The sequence below is a fragment of the Podarcis vaucheri genome (assembly GCF_965113315.1).
Source record: "Podarcis vaucheri genome assembly, chromosome: 5".
In the NCBI taxonomy this organism is placed as follows: Eukaryota; Metazoa; Chordata; class Lepidosauria; order Squamata; family Lacertidae; genus Podarcis; species Podarcis vaucheri.
The window spans coordinates 21,822,765-21,840,077 of NC_138763.1; the positions used below are offsets into that span (position 1 = coordinate 21,822,765).

The 17,313-nt window shown below is 46.9% G+C and overlaps 1 protein-coding gene across 4 annotated transcripts in view; it reads right to left on the reverse strand.

Moving 5' to 3' along the window:
• MFSD1 (major facilitator superfamily domain containing 1) overlaps positions 1–10,774 on the reverse strand; it is a 41,774-nt gene extending 31,000 nt beyond the window's left edge. For 2 of the 4 annotated variants that reach the window (XM_082224299.1, XM_082224298.1), the window contains exons 1-10: positions 10,587–10,773; positions 9,440–9,492; positions 8,840–8,952; positions 7,196–7,238; positions 6,856–6,923; positions 6,075–6,183; positions 4,877–4,979; positions 3,088–3,186; positions 2,608–2,719; positions 473–529 (exon numbers count right to left, since the gene is read on the reverse strand). In XM_082224299.1, coding sequence (XP_082080425.1) covers positions 473–529; positions 2,608–2,719; positions 3,088–3,186; positions 4,877–4,979; positions 6,075–6,183; positions 6,856–6,923; positions 7,196–7,238; positions 8,840–8,952; positions 9,440–9,492; positions 10,587–10,746 — 917 coding nt within the window. In that variant the 5' untranslated portion in view covers positions 10,747–10,773. Of the gene's footprint in view, positions 1–472; positions 530–2,607; positions 2,720–3,087; positions 3,187–4,876; positions 4,980–6,074; positions 6,184–6,855; positions 6,924–7,195; positions 7,239–8,839; positions 8,953–9,439; positions 9,493–10,586 lie in introns of all 4 variants that reach the window. The other 2 variants (XM_082224297.1, XM_082224300.1) reach the window with 2 other exon arrangements.
• Between the last annotated feature and the right edge of the window lie 6,539 nt (positions 10,775–17,313).

Consider the following 17,313-nt stretch of genomic DNA (forward strand, 5'->3'; position numbering starts at 1 on the left):
GATTTCACTGGATTGGTCAACTCTTATTAAAAAATCGAATTATCACTGAAAAGCTACACTAGCAGTCAAGGCAAGGTGGAATTACAATTCACAAAGAAAATACATTTTAAATTGTATCTTTTCTATTCATTTTTGTTATAGTATATATTATCTTAGAAGATCATGCCATTTTCAGGTGGTTAAGGAAGTGATCTACATGAAAGGACTGTATTGTTTTCGGCACACTTTTCTGTAATCGCAACAGCTAGAGATTTACCTTTTTAAGTAAGAAATCTGAAGATTCAAGGGGAAGGAATGCAACTGTATACTGCATACATATGCTTCAGAGCAAATATTCAGTTTCTTTTATTGATCTTTTATCCTACCAAGTGTGTGTGCTTTAGGTGCGCTGCTCAAAGTCGAGGTTCTTGAGCTGAAAAAATGCACGCAATGCAATTATTTGGGGTTTTTTACTTAAATGGACAACACTTACCTGTTGATTGCACTTGCTTCTTGAGGAGAAAACTTGAATTTCTCAATGAAGAAAACCCTGTAAAAATCCATATAAAAAGTTTTACAATCTTACACCTGCTTACAATAACTATTTGGGGGGGGGAACAGCCTGCAATTCTAATAGTGCTGATTTGTAACTAGGCCACAATAAGAAAAGCTCTGTTGAAAGAGGACTGCTAATTATTAAGTAATGAGGAATACGAAATTGTATACAATAAATATCTGCTAACACTCCCCAGAAAAGGAAGCTGTGAGAGCAGCATGAAGTAGACTGGACATAATGTTACTCAGAGACTGATCCTAGGAGAAAACACTCTGACCCAAAATAAGCCCTGGTTGTGGCACTTGGCTTTTAATGGAAATGTAAAGTGGGTGGAGGGGGATGAAAATTATAGCAAGACGGAGCAAAATAAAAATAAAAATAATTTATTATTATTTATACCCAGTCCATCTGGCTGGGTTTCCCCAGCCACTCTGGGCGGCTTCAAACACAATATTAAAATACAATAGTCTATTAAACATTAAAAACTTCCCTAAACAGGGCTGCCTTCAGATGTTTTCTAAAAGTCAGATAGTTGTTTATTTCCTTGACATCTGATGGGAGGGCGTTCCACAGGGCATGCACAACTACCGAGAAAGCCCTCTGCCTGGTTCCCTGTGACCTCACTTCTCGCAGTGAGGGAACCTCCAGAAGGCCCCCGGCACTGGACCTCAGTGTCTAGGCTGAATGATGGAGGTGGAGACGCTCCTTCAGGTATACAGGACCAAGGCCATTTAGGGCTTTAAAGGTCAGCACCAACACTTTGAATTGGGCTCGGAAATGCACTGGGAGCCAATGTCGGTCTTTCAAGACTGCTGTAATGTGGTCTTGGAGGCCGCTACAGTCACCAGTCTAGCTGCCGCATTCTGGATTAGTTGTAGTTTCCGGGTCACCTTCAAAGGTAGCACCATGTAGAGCGCATTGCAGTAGTCCAACTGGGAGATAGCTAGAACATGCACCACATTAGACATTGAGGGGGCAATCCCATGTCAAGGTGTGTTGGCATGAGAAGCTTAGGATGCAGAGGATCTCCAGCTCTACTGGCTGGTTTCTGGCTCAGCTGGCATTAAGTCCTCAAACCTAGCTCCGCTGAAGACATGCAGGTATAACTTGCTCGTCTTGGTTCAGCCAGAGGTCAGATGCCTGAGCTAAAGCTGGCCAAACTAAGGCCACTGTAAATACAAAAAAGGTGAGACATTCTGGGTGGGACGATCAGAGTTTGGATCTCCAGCAACTTTATACGCCAGCTCCTTGTACTTAGGATTGCTCCCTAAAAGATTAATCCAAGAGTATCAAATAGGATACTGAGTTCCAGCGCTGAGCGCCTTCTGGCAGTTCCCTCATGGCGAGAAGCCAAGTTACAGGGAACCAGGCAGAGGGCCTTCTCGGTAGTGGCACCCACCCTGTGGAACGCCCTCCCACCAGATGTCAAAGAGAACAACTACCAGACTTTTAGAAGACATCTGAAGGCAGCCCTGTTTAGGGAAGCTTTTAATGTTTGATGCATTACTGTATTTTAATATTTTGTTGGAAGCCGCCCAGAGTGGCTGGGAAGCCCAGCCAGATGGGCGGGGAATGAATGAATGAATGAATGAATATAATAATTATTAGATTCTGAAGAATATCTGAGTTTTAAGTGCAGAACTGAAAGTTAGTGTCAAAGCAGAACCAGATTACATAGTTGAAGAAAATATACCCCCTAAGCAAGACTTTGCAAACTGACACACTGACTCCTTCCTCAAGCCTTGCCTCAGAAGATTTTGAGCCAAAAATGGAATATGTCATAGAAATGGCACATGCCCAGATCTTCTTGCATGTTTCAAGAGGCTGGAGTGCCTTATTTGGCTTCCTGCCTTATCTCTTTGGGCCTCCGAGTGTTGCTAGTGGAATTACTACTTCTTCAACTCGTAGGCTACTTTTCTACACAGAGGTGCCCAAAGCAGCCTACAACACCAGAACAGCAACACATTTTAGGGGACATAAACAGTTTTTATAAATAATAATAATAATCAGGTATATCAAACATTTGCAACAAGTTACAAAGTGGCATGTCTTTTGTCAAAGCATGCACTTACTTTCCAAGTCCAATGAAAGGGAAGACGGCCACATAGTAGCAAACGCAGATAATAAATATGAGCCACAAGGACAGCGAGAAGTCTTTCACATCGGTTAATTTTATCACTTCACCTTGAGAAAAGAGAAACATCAGTTCGGCTATTTTAACTCAATCATTTCTATATTAAGGCCAACTAAAATCAGCAAACCCCATTTCCCGTCATTGACTAATTCCAGCTTTTTTTTTTACTGGTGGGAAGCAGAAGCTGCAGTTTCTCAACGGAAAAAACTCTAGAATTGTGAGAAAAGTGAAGTTGGGTCACTTCAAAATGAGTTTTGAGTTTTCCTATCACGTTATGGGAAACCTACACATGCATTCTGGCAAGTGGGGAAAACATGTTCAAAAAGATCGTCTCTGCTTCCTCCAGTATAAACATACATTTTCAAAAACTATGGACTGCAGCCTAAGGTTCCATTATTGAAGCCTGACACCCACTTACCAGTTTTTCCCTGCTCTTTGCAAAGAATTTTCTCTGCTCTTTTATCCAGATAACCAAGAATGAGAGCACAAAGTAGTGAAAAGATACATGACACACCGCCTGCAATGCAGAGAAATTCAGTGTTACCAGCAGAAGCTACTCACCATTTACGGAACTGTAAAATCCATTCATGTTATTACCTGGTGACTGTATAATTAAGCAATGACTTACATGGGCGAAGCAGCCAGCGTTAAATACCACTACTTTTATCACTAACTGCTACATTGGTATACTGCCGTTCATCCAAGAAAGATTTCAAGGTACTTTAGAGAAATATAGACAGTTCACAAATTTAGCTGTGACATCATTTGAGTGATATTCATACATGTCTGACTCAGTCCCTTCATTAGCAGAGCTAGAGAACATGAGCTTCATCATTGTAACTTGGCATCGCATGGCACTTACAATGAAGCACAAAGACAGTTAACACAGAACCATTCTAGTCCGAGAATCTGAGTTATGTCATCACACAACGCTATTCATAATGCTGTCTTCCCAATTATCCAGTGTGTTTCTAATTAATTTCTATTTTAATTGCCGTAAAACAGCTTAATTTTTTAATCCAAGGTGTCAGATGGTTAAATACTAATAAATACAAATATTTACAAAAGTTTACTAAGTATTATATTTATGAATATCCTGTAAACACATATAAATGAATAAAAGCAAGTCTTCTGCCAAATTAAAAGGAAAGGAGTTCCAGATTTTACTAAAATGTTTGTGCAGTTCAGTGCTGAGCAAACCACAGATCAGTACATTAAGCACAAATAATTCAGTGTTTGGTAAAGATGTTGAAACAGCTGCATCACCACTTGTTGCAGGTCATGTGTAAACTACTGACTCATTCGATCTTTATTGCCCTGAAAAAGTTCACCAAAGGCTATGTATATGCTGCAGCTCTAATGCAGCCTTGCTTTCATTGTGTCAGTTTGTATAAAAGGTAAAAAAAGAAGAAAAAAAGTTAAAGGATGCCTGGACGGTTAAGTTCAGTCAAAGGCGACTATGTGGTTGTGGTGCTCATCTCGCTTTCAGGCCGAGGGAGCCGGCGTTTGCCCACAGACAGCATTCTGGGTCATGTGGCCAGCATGACTAAACTGCTTCTGGCGCAACAGGACACTGTGATGGAAACCAGAGCGCACGGAAACACCGTTTACCTTCCCGACACAGTGGTACCTATTTATCTACTTGCACTGGTGTGCTTTTGACCTGCTAGGTAGGCAGAAGTTGGGACAGAGCAAGGGAAGTTCACCCTGTCGTGGGGATTTGAACTGCCAACCTTCTGATCAGGAAACCCAAGAGGCTCAGTGGTTTAGACCACAGCGCCACCCGTGTCCCTGGTGTATGGTGCCAGACAGCAGCAGATATGCAATATGCAAATAAGAGATTCTCTCTTTCTCTCAGATCTAGAGTTAAAATGATTCCATGGTAGCAACCTTTCTGATGTCAAGATCAGAAAGTCCTCCATTCCTCTCATTATCTAGCCTCAAACTGAAGCTTTTAACTTTGTAGTTTACAATAAAAAAGTGGGTTTACAGAGTTGGAACTGAATTTCAAGCCTTAGTATTTTATCCAATTAAGCCATACACAGAGAAGGCCTTCTGAAATCATGGGACATTAAGTTAGTGATTACTAATGCAAGTCCACTAATTTTAATGGGTCTAATCTGAGTCTAACAACCCACAATCTTCCAATTCATCAAAGAGGAAACCAAAATGTTCGTACAAAGTTAATACTGAAAGCATTTACTAACCTATCAAGAGAGCTATGCCAAGAGTAGTGTGACCCGTAGAACCGATCAGATCTTGAGCTTTGGAGTACACCCATCCCATAATGTTCATATTGACAGTGCTCCCCTGGAAGAGAGATGATCTGCAACTGTAACATATACTTCCAACCAATTTTACAAATAGGCCAAAAAAACCCTTAAAATAAGATCTATATTTGAATACAGTGGTACCTTGGTTTAAGAACTTAATCCGCTCCAAAAGTCCGTTCTTAAACCAAAGCGTTCTTAAACCAAGACATGCTTTCCCATAGCAGCGGGGGACTCAAGTTACACTCAACAGGAAGTGGAACATGTGATTCCAAGACAAAGTTCACAAACCAAAACACCTACTTCTGGGTTTGTAGCGTTCTTATTCCAAGTTGTTCATAAACTAAGCTGTTCTTAAACCAAGGCACCACTGTATCTGAGTTATAGAAATTAATTTAAATATCTAAGTTAGTCATGCCCATTAATCTCAATGGGTGTTCTCCAAGTCAAACAATCCCTATGTCCCTAGTTAAGAACTGTTCTCCCCACTCTAATGTGCATAGAGAGAAATACAGTGGTGCCTCGCAAGACGAAAAGAATCCATTCCGCGAGTCTCTTCGTCTTGCGGTTTTTTCGTCTTGCGAAGCAAGCCCATTAGCGGCTTAGGGGATTAGCGCTATTAGCGGCTTAGTGGATCAGCTGATAAGCGGTTCAGCGGCTTAGCGGATCAGCTTTTAAGCGGCTTAGCGGATCAGCTGATAAGCGGCTTAGCAGCTTGGGAAAAGGGGGGGGGAACCCCACAGGAACTCGCAAGACATTTTCGTCTTGCGAAGCAAGCCCATAGGAAATTCGTTTTGCGAAGCACCTCCAAAACGGAAAACCCTTTCGTCTAGCGGGTTTTCCGTCTTGCGAGGCATTCGTCTTGCGGGGCACCACTGTAAACAGGAAAATCCATCACCATGGGTGACAGTCAATGTTATGCAAGTGGCTTCCCCTTCTCCTGCAATGAAACCCACCCACCGGTTTCGAAGGGTCTCCCAACATTTTGGGGCATATTTGGGGGGGGGGGAGTGTCAGACACAGAGAGGGCGATGGGCAAGTTCCACTTTACAAGCAAAGGTTGACACTGATGGAGGACAAATGTCAGGATAGTAATGATTAAAATTAGAACAAAAAAAATTTTTTTTAGACTTACAATTCTAGCCATGCTGAGTTGCAGTCCAAACACAAGGTTTAATTCTTTTCCTTTAAACCAACTGACAGCATAGGTATTTTGCGCCACTGCTAAGGACTCTCCGCCAATCCTAAATGAAGCAAGAAAGTTCATGAATACAGATATCTGAAGCAACGTGGATGAAACACCGGCCTTCTAATGACAGTAATGTATCCATGCTGATATATACCGTATTTTTCGCCCTATAAGACGCACTTTTTCCCCTCCAAAAATGAAGGGGAAATGTGGGTGCGTCTTATGGGGCGAATGCAGGCTTTCGCTGAAGCCTGGAGAGCGAGAGCGGTAGGTGCGCACCGACCCCTCTCGCTCTCCAGGCTTCGCGGACCTCTCCTCAAGCAGCGGGAAGGCTCCCGCTGCTTGGGGAGAGTTGCCGGCATCCTGAAGCCTGCGCACGCTGATCTCAGCGCGTCCAGGCTTCGCGGATCTCTCCGCAAGCAGCGGGAACGTTCGGGCTGCCCCAGCCCCGCGCCTGGGGGGGAAATAATTTTTTTTCCTTTATTTCCCCCCCAAAAAAAAAAAACTAGGTGCGTCTTATGGGACGGTGCGTCCTATAGGGCGAAAAATACGGTAAGTTTTACCTTAACGCAAGAACTAGAAAACCAAAAGGCAAATAATCCAGCTGTTCAGATGCAAGAGTGCAGGGTATTTTTCAACATATAGTTCCGTATGGGCTGCCTGCTTTTTAAGAGGGAGAGAGGGTATATATAGCAAATGTTGAGACACAGCCGAGGTGTGAACTCACCCAAATACAAATCTGCCGGCTTCCATCAGCCAAAAAGCGTTACATATTGCTCCCACAGCAAAAATCACCTGTAAAAAAAGGAATGCATGTCACATTTCAAATAAGTGTTAGAGCCATGCCATGTGCGTATATTTCAGACTGCAATCCTACACACTTTCCTAGGAGTAAGCCCCAATGAACTCAGTTAGGTAGACATGTATACGATTGCAACGTTAGGGAATCTTGCACTGAAAAAGCAGGTTAAATAGTAAGCATTTATTTTTCCGTATTTGGGACATAAGCATTAATTTTTCTGTATTTAGCCATTGAAAAGTACATGAATATTATCTGTTTCACTCACCTGTCCAATACAGACGAAGGTGCTGAATATTATTGTGCCCCACCTGCAAGAAAATGAAGACTTTAAAAATACCTATGTTAATATTTGCAACTAGAAATTAGGGTAAAAAATGCAATACTGCAATGGTTATAGTAAATAATAATAATAATAATAATAATAATAATAATAATAATAATAATAATAATAATAATTTATTTATACCCCGCCCATCTGGCTGGGTTTCCCCAGCCACTCTGGGCGGCTTCCAACACAATATTAAAATACAATAGTCTATTAAATGTTAAAAGCTTCCCTAAAAATAGCTGCCTTCAGATGTCTTCTAAAAGCCTGGTAGTTGTTGTTCTTTTTGAAATCTGGTGGGAGGGCATTCCACAGGGCGGGTGCCACTACCGAGAAGGCCCTCTCCCTGGTTCCCTGTAACTTGGATTCTCACAGTGAGGGAACCGCCAGAAGGCCCTCGGCACTGGACCTCAGTGTCCAGGTAGAACGATGGGGGTGGAGACGCTCCTTCAGGTAAAAATATCAATAGCACATCAAGGAAAACTGATTGGTAAAAAAAATAATGTTCTAAAGGGCTGTCTGATCAACAGTTTCTAAAACACACCTGAAAGCAGAGATGACTCCTCCTGAACTTCTACTGGCAAGGAGTTTCACATGGTTAACTTATTGCACAGAACTGTCCCTATACAAAACCCCATGGTTGACTCATGTTGTAAGTTAATGTTGACTAGGACTGAAATACAGTGGTACCTCGGGTTAAGAACTTAATTCGTTCCAGAGGTCCGTTCTTAATCTGAGACTGTTCTTAACCTGAGGTACTACTTTAGCTAATGGGGCCTCCCGCTGCCGCCGCCGCCGCACGATTTCTATTCTCATCCTGAAGCAAAGTTCCTAACCCAAGGTACTATTTCTGGGTTAGCGGAGTCTGTAACCTGAAGCGTCTGTAACCTGAGGTACCACTGTAAAACTCTCCTGCATCTCTGGAGACAAGCCTGCAAAACTCCAATGCAAAAAGAGCTTGCTGGATCAGGCCAGCAGCCCACCCAATCCAGCATCCTGTTCTCACAAGGGTCAACTAGACGCCATGTGGAAGCCTGAAGGGAGGAGCCAAGCGCAACAGCACTCTCCTCACTTGTGTTTTGAAAAATTAAACAAGTATTAGCAAAACATGACATTATTTGGGCATAAGCAAAACGTGGATCAAGTTGTCACTTTTGAGATGGATGGGTTATACCAGGGGTAGGCAACCTAAGGCCCGGGGGCTGGATCCGGCCCAATTGCCTTCTCAATCCAGCCCGCGGACGGTCTGGGAATCTGGGTGTTCTTACATGAGTAGAATGTGTCGTTTTATTTAAAATGCATCTCTGGGTTATTTGTGAGGCATAGGAAATCATTCACTTCCCCCCAAAAAATATAGTCTGGCCCACCACATGGTCTAAGGCAGCCTTTCTCAACCTGTGGGTCCCCAGATGTTGTTGAACTACAACTCCCATCACCCCTGGCTAGCAAGGCCAGAGCTTAGGGATGATGGGAGTTGTAGTCCAACAACATCTGGGAACCCACAGGCTGAGAACTGCTAGTCTAAGGGATGGTGGACCAGGCCACGGCTGAAAAAGGTTGCTGACCCCTGGGTTATACAGTTACCTTATTCCAAAGACTCTGTCTATCAGAAAGCCTCCAAAGAAACAGAGAACCACATTGGGCCAAGAATACCAGGCATACAGTGCCATGAATTCAGCTGTGTTCACCTTCATATCCTAAAAGGAAGAGAACACCGTAATCTTTTGACACCACTTTGTGTTATGACACATTCATACAGAAACATCTATCCAGTGAAATGCTTTTTCATTACAGCACCATGCAAGTCTACATTGGGGGCTGGTTGCCTGTACTGTACCCCATCCTTCTAAAAAGATGAGCAGAGCTCCTGGGTCACTCTTCAGGAAAGACCCATCAGGGCTGGTGGGAGGTGCAATGTGGGGAACATCAACCTCTAGCACTCATGGCCAAACAAAAGCAAACCTAACACATAAATCACATCATATTTAGCCATGATGTTTCTTGTTACCAGAGAGTGAAACAGCAATCAGTTTAATTATAGGTCCTTTTTTTAAAAAGCAAGATCAGCACAATTTTTTCTCTCTCAGTTACTCCTAGTCATCTAACGTGTGACTAAAAAGGTAACCTCTCTGGAGGGAAAAGGGAGAAATCCACCATATTGCAGATATTCTGTACATCACTCACCTTTTGGACCTGAGTTTGCAACGCTGCGGGGTTGTCATAGCAAAAATAGCTGCCTATACAGGAAAATTAAGACAACAAAATTAAACATGAACTCCGCACCCCCCTTTTTTTAAGTAACCTGGAAAAGCTGTATTAATAGCAATAATGGTAAACATTTTGGATCATACCAAACCACCACAATGGGAAGAGGCAGGAGAAAAAAAGCCCTCCATTTTCTGTCCACTGAGAAGCAAGAGAAGGAGCAGCTACACCTCCACCTTCCCTTCTCGAGATTCAGCAGCCTTCAAGCAACAGGTAATGTTTCTGATGGGAAGGGTATGTGTAAGGGCACAGATTCAATCCCTGAAATTTCTAGGCAGGGCGAGGGGGAATCCCTATTTGAAACCCTGAAGGGAAGTTGGTCAGAAGGGTAGGCCAGCTTTCCCCAGCCTAGCAGCTTCCAGACCTTCTGAACTATAACTCAGATTGGCCTCATTCAGGCATGGACCAGGCTGGATGGCACTGATAAGAGTTGTAATCCTAAACATCCGAATACCAGGTTGGGGAAAGGCTGGCATAACCAGTACTGAATGAGACCAATCAAATGCCTGCCTCAGCAGAAAGTAGTTTTCTATATCCTCTTTACATGCTTAAAAGCTTCCACCGCCTCCTACAAATCCTTCCGTAGGGAGGAGAATTTAAAAAGCGAAACTCCACTTCAGCGAGTCATCAAACACAGGGTGCTTGACTTCCCTGTTTGCTTAAGGTTTTTCCTCCCCAAGGCATATAGATGCTTCCCCATTCTGGTGCTTGCACAGCAATCATCAAAGAACACCAGGAATGCAAGTTTTGTTTTTTTCTTTTTGCAATCTAAAATGCAAAACCCCAGTTCTCAGGGCGGGGTCTAGCTTCACCCTGAAACACACAGTAAAGAAAATTAGCATTTTCTGGCACGTTCCCAAGATCACTCCCCAAAGGTCAATGGTTCCTGAAAAAGATATGCTTCGCGCCGCCCTGCCGGCCACACGATCAAGCAGCTGTCGGGGTTTGGTTTTGTTTTTCCCCAAGGCAGGTTTCCCCACCGTCCTCCCCAAGAGCCCCCTTCACTGCAGACCAGTCCCGGGCGAGAAAGGGGGCAGCAGCGGCGGGAGCCTCGCTTTACGCTCACCGAAGCCCAGGAAGCACATGAGCGCCAGGACCAGCATCCGATGAGCCAGCCGCTGCGGGTCGCACAGGGCCGACATCGGCTTCCTGGCAGGGCAGCCATCGTGCTCTGGCGACGAGTCCCCGTCCAGCAGCGCTTGCTCCTCTTCCACAGGCGCCGCCATCTCGACGGGGCGAGGAGCGAGGCGGTCACGTGAGGGCGCGGGTCACGTGACACGCGTCCGGGGAGAGCTTGGTGGGAAAGCTTCGCCAGCGCAGGACAAGTGGCAGTGCAAAACTGGCGAGGCAAGGGGGGGGGGTTACGGAGTTCCCTCACGTATAAGCTAAACAAGCTGTAGCTTAGGGGCCCACTCTCTTGGGGGGGGGGCAAAAAGATTGAGGGGGGGGGACTGGATGTACATTTCCAAAATATAAGATTAAAAAACACACAAATGAAATAAAACCTACATACAGCAACAGCGTTTTGTGTTGTGTAGGCTCCTATTTGTTATGTGCAAATAGCTTTAGATACCTATTAGGTCCATAAATTACCATATAGCATATATTCAACACAAAATACAGCAACAGTTTGTTGTTGACAAAGGACAGCTGGACATATAAAGGACCTCATTACCTTCAGTAGCTTAGGGCCTCATCGAACCTAAATTTGGCCCTTGTAGTACCCCACCCAGGAAATAATAAATTGGGAGCAGGTGCACAGGGGGTGGAAGGGTAGCCACACAATGTCAATTATTATATTATGATTTAGTATTTATTAAATTTGTTTTCCCGTCCTTCAGAGGTCTCTGGGCGGTTCACAGCAGGTAAATGCAAAATAAAAGCACAAATGCAAACGAGTCTCGTCGTGTGGCACCTCGGACACTAAATAGCGTGCCTTCTACTTGCCTCCCCCCACGCTTCTCTACATACCTAAACTTTTTTTACCTTACCGAAATCCATCAAGAATTTATAAATAGCAGTTTTAGGTTTTCGTTTTCTGTAAGGATCCGACAGTGGCGGTAGATGGCCCATGAATAGACACCAACAGATGTTGTAATTGAAGATACTGCCATTCTACACTCATGGGTTATTTGTACTTAAGCTGTAAAACAGGAAATGGTTTTTTTTTATTAAAAAAAAAATCCATCTGAACATTATCAGTTCCACCTATTTCTTCCACTAAAGACTTCCTCACGATCTTCAGATCTGCATTACCACACATTATATATTTAGCACAAGTATATGGATCAAAACTGACCAGCCAACATACACCCTGTGTTGTTGCTAAAACTTTGTTTTATTATATTTAGACCCCAACACTATCTAGCCAAAGAGAGCGGTTAAATAAACCATCTCTGGAGTTACCCAAGCTAGAGTATAGAAGGAGAAAATTGTCAATCATTTTTAACAAATATGCCTTATGATATAGGCTACTTACAGTGGTACCTCGGGTTACAGGTGCTTCAGGTTACAGACTCCGCTAACCCAGAAATAGTACCTCGGGTTAAGAACTTTGCATCAGCATGAGAACAGAAATTGTGCGGCAGCAGCAGGAGGCCCCATTTGCTAAAGTGATACCTCAGGTTAAGAACAGTTTCAGGTTAAGAACGGGCCTCCAGAACGAATTAAGTTCTTAACCTAGTGCGGGAGGCAGTGGAAGACAGGAGTGCCTGGCATGCTCTGGTTCATGGGGTCACGAAGAGTCGGACACGACTAAACTACTAGACAACAACAACAACCACTGTATCTGGAAGATTAAAACCACCTTGAGATTCTGGCTGTTGCATGTTCTTCGTAGGCCTTTTCAGATTAGAAATAGGGCCAAAGCTGGTCTGAAGAAAATCTGCTATTTCAGATCCACCACTGGAGCAAAGGACACCCCATTTAAACCCCTCTCCCCATCCACTTCCAGCCAAAATTAAGGGTAAATCACATTCAGAAGTCTTGTGCTCCCTTAATTTGCTCTGAGTCTGTCAGGGAGAATTCCTTAAAACTGATAAAAATATGGTACCTCTCCCCACTGAAGGTGACACAAATCTCAAAAACTGCCAACACCTTCTGTTGGATAGGATGTTCACAGAGAGGCACATATCTTCTGGAACTGCCTAGCACACTATTTGATTAAAGGTAAAGGTAAAGATACCCCTGCCCGTATGGGCCAGTCGTGTCCAACTCTGGGGTTGCGTGCTCATCTCGCTCTAAAGGCCATGAGCCGGCGCCGTCTGAAGACACTTCCGGGTCACGTGGCCAGTGTGACAAAGCTGCAGCTGGCGAGCCAGCACCAGTGCAGCACACGGAAACGCTGTTTACCTTCCCGCTATAAAGCGGTCCCTATTTATCTACTTGCACTTAAGAGCGCTTTCGAACTGCTAGGTGGGCAGGAGCTGGGACCGAAAGACAGGAGCTCACCCCGCTGCGGAGATTCGAACCGCCGACCATACGATCGGCAAGTCCTAGACGCTGAGGTTTTACCCACAGCGCCACCCGCATCCCCGCATGTTTAAAGGTCAATACTATTTGATTGGATAAGTAAATAACCAAACAAAACATGCAGCTATTTTCACACCGACTTTTCTTTAACATCTGGGAAGGAGATAACAATACTTTGGTATTTAAGTAACTAATTAGTGGCCACATGAAACTCACCTGGCACTGGAACAATGTTGAACATTTAATATTGTACAGATGGTGTTATGTAGTGTAGTTTCACCCTGGGCCAACAGGGGGATATTGTATATAGTTTTCACTCAGGTCTGTAGATAGTTTTCACTCAGGTCCGCGTCCGTTATTTTAGGCGGGAACTCTGAGCTGTTATGGTTACAATGTTGACAGCCGGCTGACTATAAATACAGGCCGGCTGAGCTGTTCGCAGTCAGTTTATTTCCAGCTTACCAGAATAAAAGAGCTACTTGAAGAAATCGCTGTGCCGGCTGCTATGTCAACTCACAACTTAATACTGGCGACGAAGGTGGGATTGATGGACATCAGAGCACAGCCAGATGCGGCCAGCCTCTGAACTGAGCTGAATCACAGAGCGAAATCACTGAGCGAAATCACTGAGCGAAATCACTGGGCAGAACCAGTTCAGAGCTGACTGTTTCTGGCTGGAGCACTGTGTTCCATCCATCGCCCTTCACGCCGGCATCGGAATCATGGCTTCACTTGTGCCTCTACCGCCGTTTGCGCCAGCATCTGAATCATGGGACTCCTACCTTGCTCGGTTCGACTGCTACCTCCAAGCCAACGAGCTGACAGCAGTATCAAGGGATCGGAAGCGGGGCCTATTCCTCAGCCTCTGTGGGCCTGAGGTGTTTGAGACGGCCCGAGCATTGGTTGCGCCTGAAGCAGTCCAGGAAACACCATGGGACACGATCCAAGAGAAGCTCCGCAGCCACTACGCACCAAAGCCGTCCAAGATTGCTGCCCGCCATGCGTTCTACCACCGGAACCAGGCAGAGGGGGAGTCAATCAACAACTACACCACCGCCCTGCGACAGGCTGCAATGCACTGTGAGTTCCGAGACTTAGACGATGCCCTGATGGATCGAATCGTCTGCGGGGTCCGGGACATCCATCTGCAACGGCGTCTCCTAGCCAAGCCAGACCTCACGCTACAGAAAGCCATTGAGGAGGCTGTGGCCTCAGAAGCTGCTGAACGCTCCGCTCAGGAGATCCGCAAGTCCAGCAGCCCGCGTCTTGCTAGGGAGCCAGTTCCGGTGCATCATGAAGAGGCCGGCAGTGATGAGGCATCCTCCAGTGAAGACGATGATGTGCACCAGACAAAGCGGGAGCGCAGGAAGTTCCAACAGAACTCCAAGGGCCAACCGGAATGTGCTGGCTGCGGAGGCAACCATTCCCGTGCCAAGTGTCGATTCAGAGACGCCATCTGTAGGAAGTGTTCCAGAAGGGGCCACATCGCTAAGGTCTGCCGATCGGCTCCGTCTGACACCCCCCCTTCATCGACTCACAAGTCCAAGTCTTCACGCCAGTCTGCCAAGGAAAGTTGTTTCGCTCTCACCAACTGCCGCTGCCCGTCTGGAACCACGATTGGCCAAACCGACTCGTCGACGCGACGCAAGCTGAACGTCACGGTGCTCATTGAAGGAGCTCCATGTGACATGGAGATCGACACCGGGTCTGCCCTGTCCATCGTGTCATGGAGCACCCTCAAAAGACTGGTACCCAGAGTGTCCAAAAGGCAACTCGACTCTCACCGCGTACACCTGAGAGACTACCAGGGAAACGACATTCCCGTGGTAGGCGTTGGCCGGTTCCGGATCGCCTTCAAGGATTTTTCGGGCCTGCTCCGGTTGGTGGTGGTCGAAGGTCAGCGGCCAAGCCTCCTAGGGCTAGACTGGTTTGATGCCCTCGGCCTGGAAATCACCGGCATCAACTGCATCTCTAACGCAGAGACTGAGGGTCTGGTCAAAGACTTTGCCGAGGTTTTTGACGGCACCTTGGGGCAATATACAGGTACGCCCATCTCCTTTAGCCTTGATCCACAAGTCGCCCCCATCAAGCTAAAACCACGCCGGGTTCCCTTTGCTCTCAAGGCTAAGGTGGACAAACAACTGGACAAACTGATCGCCCAAGGAGTTTTGGAGCCGGTTGACCACGCAAAGTGGGAAACCCCCATCGTCACGCCTGTCAAGCCAGATGGGTCGGTGAGAATCTGCGCTGACTACAAGTGCACGATTAACAAGGCACTTCAGCAGCACGCTTATCCGGTTCCTGTTGTCCACCACCTGCTGCATTCCCTGGGTGAGGGTAAGGTCTTCGCTAAGCTGGACCTTGCCCAAGCCTATCAACAACTGCCTGTCGATGATGCCACTGCTGAGGCCCAGACGATCGTCACCCACCGGGGAGCATTCCGTTGCCGCCGGTTGCAGTTCGGGGTGAGTGTGGCTCCTGGCATCTTCCAAAGCCTTATGGAGCGTCTCCTGCAAGGGCTTCCGGGCGTGGTACCATATTTTGATGACGTCTTGGTGTCTGCAGACTCACACCAGCAGCTGTTCGAGCGCCTCCGTGCCGTGCTGACCAGGTTCCAGGAGGCCGGACTCAAGGTAAAGAGGGAGAAGTGCCAGATTGCCGTTTCACAGGTAGAGTTCCTGGGCTATCTTATCGATGCCTCCGGCCTTCATCCAACCACATCCAAGATCCGCGCTATCCAGCAGGCCCCCACCCCAAAAAACAAAACGGAGTTGCAGGCATTCCTGGGGCTGCTGAACTTTTATAACATGTTCCTGCCCCACAAAGCCACAGTGGCTGAGCCTCTTCACCGACTCCTTAGCACTAAGACGCCTTGGGCCTGGGGTCATCGGGAGACGGCGGCCTTCAACGCGGTCAAGGCTCTCCTTTCTTCAGACAGTGTGCTAGTACAGTACAGTGAATCCAGGCCGCTGGTCCTTGCCTGCGACGCCTCACCTTTTGGCATCGGTGCTGTCCTTAGTCACCGTTTTCCAGATGGAAGAGAAGCACCGCTCGCCTACTTTTCCAGGACACTATCTCCGACGGAACGGAATTACAGCCAGCTCGACAAGGAGGCATTGGCACTTGTGGCTGGAGTGAAGAGGTTCCATGAATACCTCTATGGCAGGACTTTTGACCTCATCACTGACCACAAGCCACTCCTGGGCCTCCTCGCCGGTGATCGTCCAACTCCACCGGTCCTCTCACCACGCATGCTGCGATGGACTGTTTTCCTGGCTGCCTACCACTACCAGCTCATCCATCGCCCGGGGAAATCGATGGGCCATGCCGACGCCCTCAGCCGTTGCCCTCTTCCAGCATTTGTGGAAGACCCGGCTCCAGCTTCATCGCTCCTTCTGATTGAGGATCTTCCGTCAGCGCCTGTATCGGCTGCCACTGTGGCCTCCGCGTCTGCCCAAGATCGCACCATCAGCCGGGTGCTCAACTGGGTGTGGAGGGGGTGGCCACAAGGGCCTTTTGCATCGGAGTTCCAGCCCTTCGCAACCAGACAACATGAACTCTCAGCTCATCGCGGCTGTCTGCTGTGGGGAGACCGCGTCGTGATTCCCCAGGGACTCCGTCAGCGCGTCCTGGAGGCTCTGCACGTTGGCCACCCGGGAATTGTCAAAATGAAGGCGTTGGCTCGGTGTTACGTCTGGTGGCCTAATATGGACGATGCCATCACTGCCTGGGTGTCCGCCTGCCAAGCGTGCCAAGAGTCGAGGCCTGCACCACCGGCAGCTAAGGGACACACCTGGGAGACGCCAAAGACACCCTGGTCGAGGGTGCACATCGATCTGGCTGGCCCCTTTCACGGCCGGACCTTTATGGTAGTGGTGGACGCCTATTCCAAATGGCTGGAGGTCGCCCTGATGCCCTCCACCACTACCGAAGCTGTCATCCGGGTGCTGCGAGGCCTGTTTGCAACGCATGGGTGTCCTGATGTCCTGGTCTCTGACAACGGACCGCAGTTCACGTCAGGCACGTTTGAGCGGTATCTTTTGGGACTGGGCATCCGCCATGCCCTAACGGCACCTTTTCATCCATCCAGCAACGGGCAAGCAGAAAGAATGGTGCGCTCGACAAAAGAGGCACTGGCGCGCCTGGACCGGGGAGACTGGCATGAGCGGGTCGCCGAATACTTGTTCGTGCAACACATCACCCCCCATGCGGTGTTCGCAGTCAGTTTATTTCCAGCTTACCAGAATAAAAGAGCTACTTGAAGAAATCGCTGTGCCGGCTGCTATGTCAACTCACAACTTAATAGATGGCATTCCAGGACA